Below are 14,760 nucleotides of genomic sequence, written 5' to 3'. Positions count from 1 at the left end.
TTTTTCTTGCACGTTCTCCTTGGTGATGACCACCGTACCTCCTTTTTTTTGTTACCATCCGTCGGTCTTTGTAGGCTTACCAATCCTCTGTGCTTTCCCTTTTGCTTAATCTTCTTCTATAGTCAGCCTCATCATCCTAGTACCGTGCTTCTTTTTTTTTCCACACCACCCTGTAGTTGAAAATATTTTTCTTCTCATTCCCTCTATGCTTCCTGTCCCTTTAATTACATTTATGCCCCTGGTCATTGATCCCTTTTCTAAAGGGAGAGGTTGCTTCCTGTTTACCCTCTCTGTGCCCCTCATCATGTTATACAATCTCAAACATGTCCCCCCCTCAGTCTCCTCTGCTTTCAGGAAAACAGCCCCAGTCTTTCCAATCTCTTTTCGTAACTAAAACTTTCCAGCCCAGTCAACATCTCTTAGGCACCCTTTTCAGTACAATCACTTTACTCCTATGAATGTAGGTTCCAAAGTGCTCACAATACTCTGTAACCTAACCAATATTTTACATATTTCCAGCTTCATCTCCCTGCTCTGTACCTCAGTTAATAGAGGCAAGTACGTATCTCATGTGCCTTCTTAACCACTTTATCTACCTGCACAACTTCCAGAAAAAACCAGTGGACATGAACACTAAGATCCCTCTGATCCTAGGTGCTTCCCAAGGTCCTACTGTTCATCATGTATTCAAGAGTGCTGATTTACAAGCAGAGAATAGGGGAGATGATTAGCAAAAACTACAAGTCATGGTTAATGTGGTCTCATGTTTTGAATAATTTTTGTTCACAAGGAAATTCAGATGAATTTCAACTACTTTTGTGCTAATTGCCTTGGGTTTCTAATTTGTTTTGTCCTTCTTGCAGGGACACATGTCACACCAAGAGTCGATGTGAAGGGGTGGAGGAAGTGGTTTGTGATGTGTATTTGAGGAAAAATATGGAATTCTGAACCCTCTGTACAAAGGCAATGCCAAGATGGATTGCCTAATCTTTTCTTAGTGGCATTTTTGGACAGTTCAGTCAGGCTCCTGATGAAGTTAAGAAGAACTTGGGGAATTTTAGTTTTCCTGTACTTTTGTGCTAATTGCCTTGGGTTTCTAATTGGTTTTGTCCTTCTTGCAGGGACACATGTCACACCAAGAGTCAATGCGAAGGGGTGGAGGAAGTGGTTTGTGATGTGTATTAGGGGAAAAATATGGAGTTCTAAACCCTCTGTACAAAGGCAATGCCAAGATGGATTGCCTAATCTTGTCTTAATGGCATTTTTGGACAGTTCAGTCAGGCTCCTGATGAAGTTAACAAGAACCTGGTGAATTTTAGTAAAGTGAAAAGAATTACTCTCTTTCATATCATACTTTACATGACCACTGGAGGTCCCAAAGCACTTTACAGCCAATGAAATACTTCTAAAGTTAGTCACTATGGTAATGAAGGGAATGGGCCTAAATCTTTTTTTAAAAACAAATGTAAATTTAATGGGTGATTGAGAGAATCCCTGGAGAAACTGTTTGCACTGGTAGTTTTAAGTGTTTAAAAAATGTCTACAACAATGTCACAAATAATTAAATGATTCGGATCAGAGTAGACAAGTTAGCCAAACAATAAACATAAGCGCTGATGTGGCCTGGAGACAGACAGAGATTCCCAAAACCAGATGGCAATCGTAGCTAGGCAGCACGATGACTCAGTGGTTAACACTGCTGCCTCACAGTGCCAGGGACCCAGGTTCAATTCCAGCCTCAGGCAACTGTCTGTGTGGAATTTGCACATTCTTCCCGTGTCTGCATGTGTTTCCTCCCATAGTCCAAAGATGTGTGGACTGCCATGCTAAAAATGCCCATAGTGCCCAGGGATGTTTAGGTTAGGTAGTTTAGACATGGGAAATTAGGGGAATGGGTCTGGGTGGGATGCTGTTCAGAGGGGCAGTGTGGACTTGTTGAGCTGAATGGCCTGTTCCTACACTGTAGGGATTCTATAACATCTAGGCTTGCTGCTTGCAAGTGCGGCAGACAAGAAAGCAAAATATTTCACAGTCTAAAGAAGTACCCAAATGTTCAGATCCACATGGCGCCACCATCTGTATAATTCTAGTTTGACATTTCTTTCACCAACCCACATTTTATTATCTTGGATTCTCCAGCATCTGCAGTTCCCATTATCTCTGATACAATTTTAACCTCACTGCGAAGCCTCTTCCAGGGATGCCTAACCTGAAGAAGTTACCCTCCTCCCTCCGGACCAACCTCAGGGAATCTCTCTCCCACTGCAACTCTCTTGTAATCTCTTCAGCCTTGAAACTGCTCGACCATGTCCTGAAGCCCTGAACTGACGTATCCCCTCCCTACCTCCCCACCAATACTCTCCTCTCCACCTATCTTCTTTTCTCTCCATCTTCGGTCCGCCTTCCCCTCTCTCCCTATTTATTCCAGAACCCTCACCCCATCCCCCTCTCTGATGAAGGGTCTAGGCCCGAAACGTCAGCTTTTGTGCTCCTGAGATGCTGCTGGGCCTGCTGTGTTCATCCAGCCTCACATTTTATTATCTTAGCTTCAAGGGACTGATGGATAAGCATAAGTGTAATCAGGTAAAGGTGCTAAATAGGGGGAAGGCTAATTACAAAATATTGGGCAGGAACTGAAGAATGTAGACTGGAGGCAGATTCTTGAGGGCTAATCAACATCTGGTATGTGGAAGGCTTTCAAGTGTAAGTTGATTGGAATTCAGGACCGGCACGTTCCTGTAAGGATGAAGGATAAGTACGGCGAGTTTAGTGAACCTTGGATAATGAAAGATATTGTGAACCTAGTCAAAAAGAAAAAGGAAGCATTTGTCAAGGCTAAGAGGCTGGAAACGCATGAAGCAAGGGTGAAATACAAGGAAAGTTGAAAGAAACTTAAGCCAGGAGTCAGGAGAGCTAAAAGAGGTCATGAAAAGTCATTGGCCAACAGGATTAAGGAAAATGCCAAGGCTTTTTATACATATATAAAGAACACGAGGGTAGCCAGGGAAAGGGTTGGCCTACTCAAGGACAGGGAACGGAATTTATGTGTGGAGCCAGAGGAATTGGGCGAGGTATTAAATGAGTACTTTGCATCAGTATTCATCACAGAGAAGGATTTGGTGGATGATGAGTCTGGGGAAAGGTGTGGAGATAGTTTGGGTCATGTTGAGATCAAAAGGGAGGAAGTATTGAGAGTCTTTAACAACATTAAGGTAGACAAGTCCCCAGCGTCTGATGGGATATACCCCAGAATACTGAGAGAGGCAAGGGAGGAAATCGCTGGGGCCTTGAGAGAAATCTTTATTCTCACTAGCTATAGGGGAGGTCCCAGAGAATCGGACAATAGCCAGTGTTGTTCCTTTGTTTAAGAAGGGTGGCAGGGATAATCTAGCTATTACAGGCCAGTGTGCCTTATGTCAGTCTAGCTATTACTGTAATCTAGCTATTACAGGCCAGTGTGCCTTATGATAGGAAAATTATTGGAAAGGATTCTTTGAGAAGGGATTTACTCCCACTTGGAAATAAATGGGTGTATTGGCAAAAGGCCACAAAGTTTTGTGAAGCGGAGGTCATGTCTCACTAACTTGATTGAGTTTTAGAGGAAGTGACGAAGATGATCAATGAGGGTAGGGCAGTGGATGTTGTCTACATGGACTTCAGTAAGGCCTTTGACAAGGTCCCTCATGGCAGGCTGATACAGAAGGTAAAGTTACACAGGGTCAGAGGTGAGCTCGCAAGGGGGATAAAAAAACTGGCTCGGTCATTGAATACAGAGGGCAGCAGTAGAAGGGTGCGTTTCTGAATGGAGGGCTGTGACTAGTGGCGTTCCTCAGAGATCAGTGTCGGAACCTTTGCTTGTTGTAACATATGTAAATTATTCGGAAGAAAATGTAACTGGTTTGATTAGTAAGTTTGCTGATGACACAAAGGTTGGTGGAATTGTGGACAGCGATGAGAACTGTCAAAGGATACAGATGGATATACATCTGTTGGCGACTTGGGCAGAGAGATGGCAGATGGAGATTAATCTGGAAAAATGTGAGGTAATGCATTTTGGAAGGTCTAATCCAGATGGAAAATATATACAGTAAATGGCAGACCCTTAAGAGTACTGACAGGTAGAGGGATCTGGGTGTATAGGTACACAGGTCATTGAAAGTGGCAATGCAACTGGAGAAGGTTGTCAGCAAGGCGTATGGCACACTTGCCTTCATCATTTGGGGTAGTGAGATTAAAAACTGGCAGGTAATGTTACAGCTTTGTAGAACCTTAGGCTGCATTTGCAATATTGTGTTCAATTCTGGTCGCCACGCTACCAAGGATGTGGTGGCTTTAGAGAGTATACAGAAAAGATTTCCCAGGATGTTGACTGGATGGAGGGCATTAGCTATGAGGAGAGGTTGGAGAAACTTGGATTGTTCGACTGGAATGACTGAGGTTGAGGAGCGACCTGATAGAGGTTTACAAGATTATGAAGGGCCTGGACAGAGTGGACAGTCAGAAGCTTTTTCCTGGGGTGGAAGAGTCCTGTTTAAGGTGCGAGGGGCAAGGTTTAAAGATGATGTACAAGACAAGTTTTTTACACATTAGGTATCCCTGGAAGAGGCTTCACAGTGAGGTTAAAATTGTATCAGAGATAATGGGAACTGCAGATGCTGGAGAATCCAAGATAACAAAGTGTGGAGCTGCATGAACACAGCAGGCCAAGCAGCATCAGAGGAGCACAAAAGTTTTGAGCCTAGACCCTTCATCAGAAAAGGGGGATGGGGAGAGGGTTCTGAAATAAATAGGGAGAGAGGGGGAGGCAGATCGAAGGTGGATTGAGGAGAAGACAGGTGGAGAGGAGACAGACAAGTTAAAGAGGCGGGGATGGAGCCAGTAGAGGTGAGTGTAGGTGGGGAGGTAGGGAGGGGATAGGTCAGTCCGGGGAGGACGCACAGGTTAAGGGGGCGGGATGAGGTTAGTAGGAAGGAAATGGAGGTGCGGCTTGAGCTGAGAGGAGGGGATAGTTCAGAGGAAGAACATGTTAGGGAGGCGGGGACGAGCTGGGCTGGTTTTGGGATGCAGTGGGGGCAGGGGAGATTTTGAAGGTGGTGAAGTCCACATTGGTACCATTGGGCTGCAGGATTCCGAAGCGGAATATGAGTTGCCGTTCCTGCAACCTTCGGGTGGCATCGATGTGGCCCTGCAGGAGGCCCAGGATGATCATGTCTCTAAGGAATGCGAGGGGAAGTTGAAATAGTTCACGACTGGGAGGTGCAGTTGTTTATTGCGAACCGAGCATAGGTGTTCTGCAAAATGGTCCCCAACCTTCCGCTTGGTTTCCCCAATGTAGAGGTAGCCACAACGGGAACAGCGGATGCAGTACACCACGTTGGCAGATGTGCAGGTGAACATCTGCTTGATGTGGAAAGTCATCTTAGGGCCTGGGATGCGGCTGAGGGAGGAGGTGTGGGGGCAAGTGTAGCACTTACTGCGGTTGCAGCGGAAAGTGCGGGGTGTGGTGGGGTTGGTACACAGAGGGTGGTGGGTACCTGGAACTCGCTGCAGGGGGAGGAAGTGGAAGCAGACAGAATAGTGACTTTAAAGGGCTTCTTGACAAAGACCTGATTAGGATGGGAATAAAGGGTCCCCAGAAGGGTAGGATGTTTTAGTTATGATGGGCACCATGTCGGTGCAGGCTAGGAGGGCCAAAGAGCCTGTTCCTGTGCTGTAATTTTGTTTGTTCTTTGTACCCTACCAAGACTTCAAATCAGCAGCAGCAATAAATAATGAATTTATGCTGTGCTGCTGACAGCTGTGCAGTAACAAGGCTCAGATTGTTCACTTTTGTCAGTCTCACCTTTAATAGATCGTTCTGTTCTTCTCCAGAACAGGATCACCAGTGATGTGAATCACAAGTTAATTGTAGGGTGTAGTTTGCCAGCTCCCAAACATACCACGCACCTCTCTCTCTCTCTCTCTCTCACACACACACACACACAGAGTCCCTTTCTGGTAAACAGCTGGTCTAAGTAACTGCTGCATACTTACAAACCTGTTATAATAAGCTCAAAAATTCCAGAAGGAGAACTATTCACATTGAAAATCTACCTGTTGAAATGATCTCATTTGAGAAGTAGTTGAGGTATGTGGGATTTGAGGGAACAATACATAAAATTCACATTTGCTTTGCTTTTGAAACAGCTTCACGTTTTGCTCCTCACTCCTCTGGTCATAACTTACATTTTGTTATTTAAAGGTTTCGGTACTTGGCTTTTTCTTACACTCGAATATTTACTTCAACTATGACATGTTAAAGACATTTTGCCTTAAATAAGGTACTATTCCATTTGTATATTCATGCAACAGGTGAAACAAAACAAAGAAGATGCTTGGATTGAGGATGATGTCTGGAGAATGGAAATTTATGTCTCTCTAGGAATTTTGGGTCTTGCAATTCTTGCTATTTTGGCTGTGACTTCAGTTCCTTCCATCAGCAATTCATTAAATTGGAGAGAATTCCAGTGTATCCAGGTACTAATGTACAATGGCTTGTGTCAAAGCATCCATGTGTAGCACCACAGGAGTAGGGGGAGGGCTATGGTTTAGATTGTATATCATTTTGCTGAATTTCAGATTGCAAGCGTAATGCCAGAGACAAATAGAGGCTCCTACTATCTTCCACATTTACACAGTACAGAAATTTTGGCCCAGATTTTTTACTGTCCAGACAATCCTTGTGCCAGCACAGATAGAGTGGTGCAGTTGAAGTGTCCCATCATAGCACACTGTGAAGGAATTGCCCAGGAAACTGAATTTTCCACTGGGCAAGTCTGTTATCTAGGACCTCTCCAGAAGTCCCCATTCAAATGAGAAATTAAAAGAATAGTTACTCAGGAAAGTCAGTCAGATGCCAGGTTGGATAACATCACAGCGAGTGTTTGTATTTAACCACCCTTAAATATTATAACCACCAAAGTTAGTTACTTATAAATTTGCAACAGATCATAGAATTGTGTGTAAACTTTTTGGCTATGTTCATGCATTTAGTGATGTGAAATAACTTAATAAATATAAACTAATTCAGATTGGATTTGTAGAAGATAAAGTTTCTTTTCCTGTTACGTTCTGCTTTGGAGTGTGAAACATTTGTGCAACTTGTTTATGATATTCAAATCAAGAAGTTTTTTATTCTTTTAAGCAGCACTTTAATTCTTTTGTACTTTGTCTACATTGCAGTCAAAGATGGGATATGGTGCATTATTCCTGTGCACTTTTCATGCTCTGGTATATGCCTGGAGAAAGTGGGTGGAGCTCAAGTACTTCGTCTGGTATACACCTCCAACATTTATTATTGCAGTTTTTCTACCCATTATAGTTTTGCTTTGCAAAACAGTATTACTGTTCCCCTGTCTTGCAAGAAGGTTAGGTAGAATCCGACGAGGATGGGAATGGAAATCAAGATATAACATGGAATCTAATCTTAATATTGATGCCATGGACGATCAGGCTACTGCTGAAAGATTAACCAGTATAGCAGAAGATCACTAATAACCTCAGTGCAAAGAACAAATCTTGCAATTGGATATTATGATACATGTACAGTAAGTGTTTGTCTTTGTGGACAGCAAAGAAGTCCCTGCATTCTGGACTGGTTTCTTCTTGTTAAACATTTCCTAATGGATCATTTAAAGGTAGAAAGCTTTTGTTCCGGTATGATGAAAGAACAATAATACAAAAGGAAACTTGTTTCCTTTCCTTTCAAAATTTGAGAAAACTAACCAATTATTTTAAAATATTTAGTCAGCACACATGCTGATCAATGAAATGTTACAAATTTTAGCATTGTCCTTTACATATCCAAATAAGAAATATCCTGTTTTACTGGCCAATATTGAAACTTTGCATGTGATTGATCATGAAATAGAATAATTCCCAAGGAAAACACCAGAAAATAAATGATTTCTTTGGAGATTTTAGTCACTTCACATATGGACCCATAAACAAAATGAGATATTTTGGGGGCTTAAAAAGCTCTGCTCTATCTATCAAAGCTACCGTGTTGAGACATAGTGATCATACGTTTAACATTTTCTTCTTCTAAACTGCCTTTGACAAAAAAATTGTCCTGAACATAGTGTTCCATATTCATTTTCTTTCCTGACATTGTCAATCAATATGTGGTATTCAAGTTCACTTGTATTTTATAGTTGTGCAGCATCAAAGGGAATGTTGTGCAACTGGCTATTCAAAAAGACTTTTTACTGAGCAATTTCAGTGTGTTTTTTTTTCTATTTTAAGTTAGCAGAAGTTGAACAAGACTGATTCATGGCATTTATCAGATATACACAGCATTAAATTAAACAAAGAACTACAGATGCTGGATAGCTGAAACAAAAACAGAAATTGCTGACAAAACGTAGCTGATCTGACAGCATCTCTAGTTAGAAAGCACAGCTAACTTGTCCTTCACATCCATCTGGAAGAACAAGTTATAAAGAGTCACCTGACTCAAAACATTAACTGTGCTTTCTCCCCATAGATGTTGCCAGACCTGCAGAGTTTCACCAGCAGTTTGTTTTTGTACATAGCCTTAAATACCACTGTACTAGCATCTGGTCCTTTAAGTTGACCTTGATGTGGAATTCCAACTGGGTGGTAATTGTCGACAAAATAGCTATTTTTTAAATTGTCCTTGCATTTATTGACTTAATTGATAATGGTAAAAGACACTAAATCATCTCCAAATAAAATAATAAAAACATTTCATCATTTGTTGAAATGGCTGCAACAAACAAATTGGGTTTATTATTTAAACTATTGACTGTGCATTCTGTATTAAATGTTTCTCTCAATGATTATATTTACTTGTAAAATGGGCAAGAGTCTGCATACATAATATATTTATTTTTGTATCATTTACTCTAAGCTTACATGCTTTTTAACTGTAAAAGTACATTGTATGATACTCCTGTAGAATAGGTAGTTACTAGATTAATGATCTAGAGAGGCAAGTTCAAAATGCACAATGAATTCAGTTAATTAAACACCTGTGGAGTATGCAACTATTTGACTGTCCTTCAGAAACTAACAGCTTTACTTTTTTAAAGAAAATAAATCTGTCATCTTTATCTAGTCTGGCCTGTGTATGACTTTGGACCCTCTGAGACAGGTGGGATTTAAAATTAATTTTAAAAAATCTGGAATTAAGAATCTACTAATGACTATGGCACCATTACCAATTGTCAGAAAAATCCATCTGGCTCACTAATGTCCTTCAGGGAAGAAAATCTGCCATCTTCACCTGGTCTGACCTACATTTGACTCCAGACCCAAGGTAATGGAGTTGATTCTCACTACCCTCTGAAACTGCCCAGCACACTACTCAGCTGTATCAATCGCTAAAATGTCTCTACAAAGAAACGGACTACCTGGCATCAACCTAAGCACCAGAAAAGACAACAACAGAAACAGCCCTGTCAACCCTGTAAAGTCCTCTTCACAAACAATTGGGGCTAGTGCCAAAATTGGGAGAACTACCTCACAGACTAAGCAAGGAACAGACAGACATAGTCAAACTCACAGAACCATACCTTCCAGACAATGTATCAAATACCATCATCACTATCCCTGGATGTGCATGTCCCACCAGCAGAACAGACCCAGCAAAGGTGGCAGCACAGTGGTAGACAGTCAAGAGGGTTTTGCTGTGGAAGTTCTCAACATTGACTCTGGTTTTTTTGAAGTTTCATGATTTCAGGTTAAACATGAGCAAGGAAACCTCCTGCTGATTACCATGTACCATCCTCCCTCGAGATGAATATGTATATGAATGTCACTTGGAAGAAGCACTGAGGGTGGCAAGGGCACAAAATGTACTCTGGTTGGGGAAATTCTGTGTCCATCACCAAGAATGGCTTGGCAGCAACAGCACTGATCAAGCTGGTTGGGTCTTAAAGGACATAGGTGCTAGACTGGGTCTGCAGCAGGCAGTGAGGGAAGAATCAAGAGTGAAAAGCATACTTGACCTCATCCTTACTAACCTGCCAGCTGCAGATGCATCTGTCCATGGTGTATGGTCTAAAAGTGACCATCACAAAGTTCTTATGCAGACTTCCTCTAGTGGTTCCCAGCATCAGAGATGCCAGTCTTCAGCCAAACTGATTCAGTCCACAGCACATCAAGAAATAGTTGGAGGCACTGGATACTGCAAAGGCTATAGGGCCTGACAACATACCAGCCACACTACTGAAAACTTGTGCTCCAGAACTTGCCATTTCCCTAGCGAAGTTGTTCTGTTACACCCCAAGCCGCACCCCCAGCTACCTACTAACCCCATCCCACCTCCTTGACCTGTCCGTCTTCCCTGGACTGACCTATCCCCTCCCTACCTCCCCACCTACACTCTCTCCACCTATCTTCTTTACTCTCCATCTTCGGTCTGCCTCCCCCTCTCTCCCTATTTATTCCAGTTCCCTCTCCCCATCCCCCTCTCTGATGAAGGGTCTAGGCCCGAAACGTCAGCTTTTGTGCTCCTGAGATGCTGCTTGGCCTGCTGTGTTCATCCAGCCTCACATTTTATTATCTTGGAATTCTCCAGCATCTGCAGTTCCCATTATCTCCCAGTCATGACACAATTTTGGATTAAACATTGAGTTAAAACCCCATGATGTCTCACAGCATTAGCTGAAACATGGGCAAAGACCTCCTGTTCATGACTACCTCCCTCAACTAAGAAATCCATGCTAAATGCCACTTTGATGAATCACTGAGAATAGCAAGGACCATAGAACAAACTCTAGATTGGGAACTTCCATATATATAACCAACAGGATTTGTAGCACCACTGAGAGACTGGGTTTAAAACAGCTGGTGCGAAAACCAACATGGATGAATAACAAGAGAGATAATAAGAACTGTCACTGCTGAGATTGAGATAACACAGTGTGCAGTTAGAGGAACACAGCAGGCCAGGCAGCATCAAAGGAGCAGGAAAGCTGACATTTTGGTTTGGGACCCTTCAGAAAATTCTTCAGAATAACAAGCCTGGCAGTGAGGGCAAATGTGCAGGAGATGGGTCGGGCCTTGTTGAAGGCCTGTCAACAATGGTGCTGGGGAATCCTTGATTGAGGAAGAAGGCTCCCTTGTCGAAGTTGGCCTCGTCAGAACATATGCAATGGAGACAAAGGAACTGGGAGAATGGGATGGAGTCTTTACGGGAAGCAGGGTGTGAGGATGTACAGTCCAGATAGCTGTGAGAGTGGGGGCGGGGTTTATAGTGGATATTAGGAGCCAGTCTATCCACAGAAATAGAAACAGTGATGTTGAGGAAGGGGGAAAGTCAGAGATAGACCAAATGAATGGGAGGGCAGAGTGGAAATTGGAAACGAAGTCTATTAACTTTTCCAATTCCGGATGAGAGAGGGAAGCAGCATGCATGACATCATCAATATACAGGAGAAAGAGTTGTGGGTGGGGTCTGGAATAGGACTCAAACAAGGAGTCTTCTTACGCACCCCATGAAGAGACAGGCATAACTAGGGGCCATGCAGGTACCCCCTGACCTGAAGAAAGCTAGAGGAGTTAAAAGAGAAGTTGCTCAGCAAAGCAGAGAAGGGTGGTGGTGGGTGGGGACAGTTCAGGAATTCTTGCAGTAAAAGGCAAGGGGCAGTAGTTAGATTCTATCTTGATTGAAATGTTCATTGGTTGGCAACTGTAATACAAATAATACTAAGAAAATAGGAAATTTACGATACATGAAATGTTGTGTTATCTTGTTGCATGCAGACATCAGCTGTTTCAGTACCTGAGGAGCAGGGAATGGAATGAACCTATGAAAATAATATTGAAACTACTGACTTTGGACCTTATGGTGGAGGGAAGTTCATGAATGAAACAGATAAAAATGGCTGGGCCTAAAATACAAAGTAGAGGCACAAGTAAGTCACTTTGCCCCTTAAGCCTGCTCCACCATTCAATTAATCATTGCCATTCTGATTACTCCACATTCTCACCGATTCCCCTTCATCAGTCCCTTGTTTAATAAGAATCTATCTAACTATGAATGTGAATTTGGCCAACAGGAAACAAGATAATAGCCATAAATAGGTCATTTCATGGTTGGCAAGATGTAATTAGTGGTGTGTCACAGGTAAGTGCTGGGCCTTAACTTTTTGTAATTAATATCAATGACTTGGATGTAGGTATTGAAGGCATGGTCGCTAAATTTATTGATGACACAAAGATAGGCTGGAAACTAAGTTAGAAAGAGAGCATCGGGAGGGCACAAAGTGATACAGATAGATTAAGTGAGTGGGGAAAAGATCTGGCAAATGGAGTAAAATGTAGAATAGTTTTATTCATTAATGGGATGGGGATGAGGGTATGCTGGCTAGGCAGCATTTATTGCCCAGAGAGCAGTTGAGAGTCAACCACATTTCTTCGGGTCTGGAGTCGCACGTAGGCCAGACCAGGTAAGGATGGTAGTTTCCTTCCCTAAAGGACATTAGTGAACCAGATGGGTTTTTTCCTTGACAATCAACAATGGATTCATGGTCATCATTAATTTTTAATTCCAGATATTTTATTGAATTCAAATTAGGTGTGAAATTGGTAGGAACAATAGAAAAACATTTTATCTAGATGGTGAATGAAAGCAGAGCTCTAAGATACACTGGAATCTGGTTATCCATGTTATTACCAAGGGCAGTTAAGAGTCAACCATATTACAGTGGGTCAAGAGTTATATGTAGGCCAAATTCAGCATGTACTGCAGCTTTCCTTCCCTTATGAGTATCAGGAAACCAGACAACTTTTCGTGTTTCCATTACAACAACTATTTCAATTACAGATGACTCTGATGAAGAGTCATGTAGATGCAAAATGTTAACTTGCTGTCTCTACATCGACGCTGTCTGACCTGCTGTGATCTCCAGCATCTCAGTTTTCTGTACAGATTCCGGGATCTGCAGTATTTTGTTCTTACTGTTATTACATGTGCCATATTTGGATTCAACCCGTATCTCCAGAACATTAGCCTGGGATTGCACATTATTAGTGCAGTGCACAATGCCACCACCTGACAACAGCTGAAGGTTTCAGATCCCCCTTCCCAACGTGCCTGATTCAAAATAAGAGAGGAAAGAGAAAATCCAAGTCTTAAAAATAATGAGGTCATTCTTTCATGGAATCATACACTACAGAAGAGACCCTTTGACCCATCCAATCTGTGCTTGAGGTCAAGGTGAAGGTCATTGCTTGTCCATTGACCTCAAAATCCAGCTGTTGACTCTTCCTCTCTCCACAAATGCTGCCTGGCCTCTTGAACATTTCCAATATTTCAGATATCCCACACCCACGGTGTTTTGTGTCCTTTTTCCTCTAAAAAGGCTTTTTTTTTAAACAAACTTTTCCTTTACAACCCTGGCAATGGATCCACTCATTTCAGATACCATCCACCTTCAGCTGTTTCCCATGCTGCCAAATCTTTTAAATCAGAAATGACGGATTGACATTTGCGAGCCATATCCTGGTATTTATACCCATCGCTCCCTGTGGCAGAGTCTGTGCCTGGGATAAGGGACTGGGTTTCGTGGTGCTAACACTGAGGGATGACTCGCAAGCCGACCCTTGAAAACGAACCAAGAGTACTCGTGAAAAAAAAGACCTTTTAAAAACGATAACAAAGTGTATAGCTGGATGAACACAGCAGGCCAAGCAGCATCTCAGGAGCACAAAAGCTGACGTTTCGGGCCTCGACCCACCCTCTCTGATGAAGGGTCTAAGCCCGAAATGTCAGCTTTTGTGCTCCTGAGATGCTGCTTGGCCTGCTGCGTTCATCCAGCCTCACATTTTATTATCTTGGATTCTCCAGCATCTGCCGTTCCCATTATCTCTGATCACCTTTTAAAAAAGACGTTAATTGATCTATTAGTTCCCAAACTTGTAGTTTTTTCTTACAATTACTTACATTTGGTTTACGATGAAATGCAGTGTAAGATTTGAGCATTTTAAACAATTATTAAGAATGCAGGAGTAGGCCATTCGGTGCCTCGGCTCCGTTCTGCTCCTCGAATGGATCTACATTTCCAATTTCGAAACTTCGCCTGTCGAAACTGTCCCAGTTCAATTCGAGGTTGCAATTAGATTGGAAAATCATTTTTTTTAAAAAATGCTTCGTTGTCTTTCAATTGCAACTACCAAATCATAGCCTCTAGACAAAAGAGTAGAAAGGGGTCAGTTCAAAACAGGCGAATACAAAGGTAATAATATCAAAGGCTATGTTTTTTCCTCATCTACACCATGGCCGAAGTGTATGGGGTATTATTTGCTTCTTCACATTAGTGACTTTGTCAAAACATCGTTCAACCTCAACAATAAAAGCAGGACTCGGACTCGTAACAGCTCCGGCCTTTTCACCCTCTCTGTGCAGGATGGAGGGAGGTCCCTCGATCGATGCAAGTTTCGATCACGGTAGTGCGAATATATACAGCAACATCACTTGCTGCTTGGTAAAAACTGAAACAGACTATGCTGAACAGAGCACAGGCAGCAGGAGCAAATGTTTCTGCACAAATGTAAACGGGGATCCACGAGCGCAAGCAGCGCTCGAGGGAGATCGCGCGACACACAGAGGCGTCTCATTGCTGGAACCTGGGGGGTGGGGAGGGGAAGGTGTCCGCCGATTCCATTCACCGGCGAGAAATAGTCTCATTGCAGGTTATCATACATTTTATTTCAAACTGGGGCCTAATAAAAGTAGAATACTTGACAATGTTT

The 14,760-nt window shown here is 42.5% G+C and overlaps 3 protein-coding genes across 4 annotated transcripts in view; 2 read left to right on the top strand and 1 right to left on the bottom strand.

Moving 5' to 3' along the window:
• LOC125460252 (metalloreductase STEAP1-like) overlaps positions 1-9,113 on the top strand; it is a 42,011-nt gene extending 32,898 nt beyond the window's left edge. The window contains exons 4-5 of the mRNA XM_048547494.1: positions 6,352-6,516; positions 7,222-9,113. Of these exons, the coding sequence (XP_048403451.1) occupies positions 6,352-6,516; positions 7,222-7,533 (477 nt within the window). The 3' untranslated portion in view covers positions 7,534-9,113. The remainder of the gene's footprint in view (positions 1-6,351; positions 6,517-7,221) is intronic.
• LOC125460258 (uncharacterized) overlaps positions 1-14,589 on the bottom strand; it is a 94,479-nt gene extending 79,890 nt beyond the window's left edge. Inside the window, exon 1 of the mRNA XM_059638639.1 lies at positions 13,952-14,589. The gene's annotated coding sequence lies outside the window, so the exon portion shown is untranslated. The remainder of the gene's footprint in view (positions 1-13,951) is intronic.
• Positions 1-14,760, top strand: part of steap2 (STEAP family member 2, metalloreductase) — a 94,410-nt gene that overhangs the window by 11,968 nt on the left and 67,682 nt on the right. The window lies entirely within an intron of this gene.

This window comes from Stegostoma tigrinum, chromosome 2 (genome assembly GCF_030684315.1).
Source record: "Stegostoma tigrinum isolate sSteTig4 chromosome 2, sSteTig4.hap1, whole genome shotgun sequence".
NCBI lineage: Eukaryota > Metazoa > Chordata > Chondrichthyes > Orectolobiformes > Stegostomatidae > Stegostoma > Stegostoma tigrinum.
Note: the sequence above shows the minus strand (reverse complement) of the source record. Positions and strands in the feature narration are given on the sequence as shown.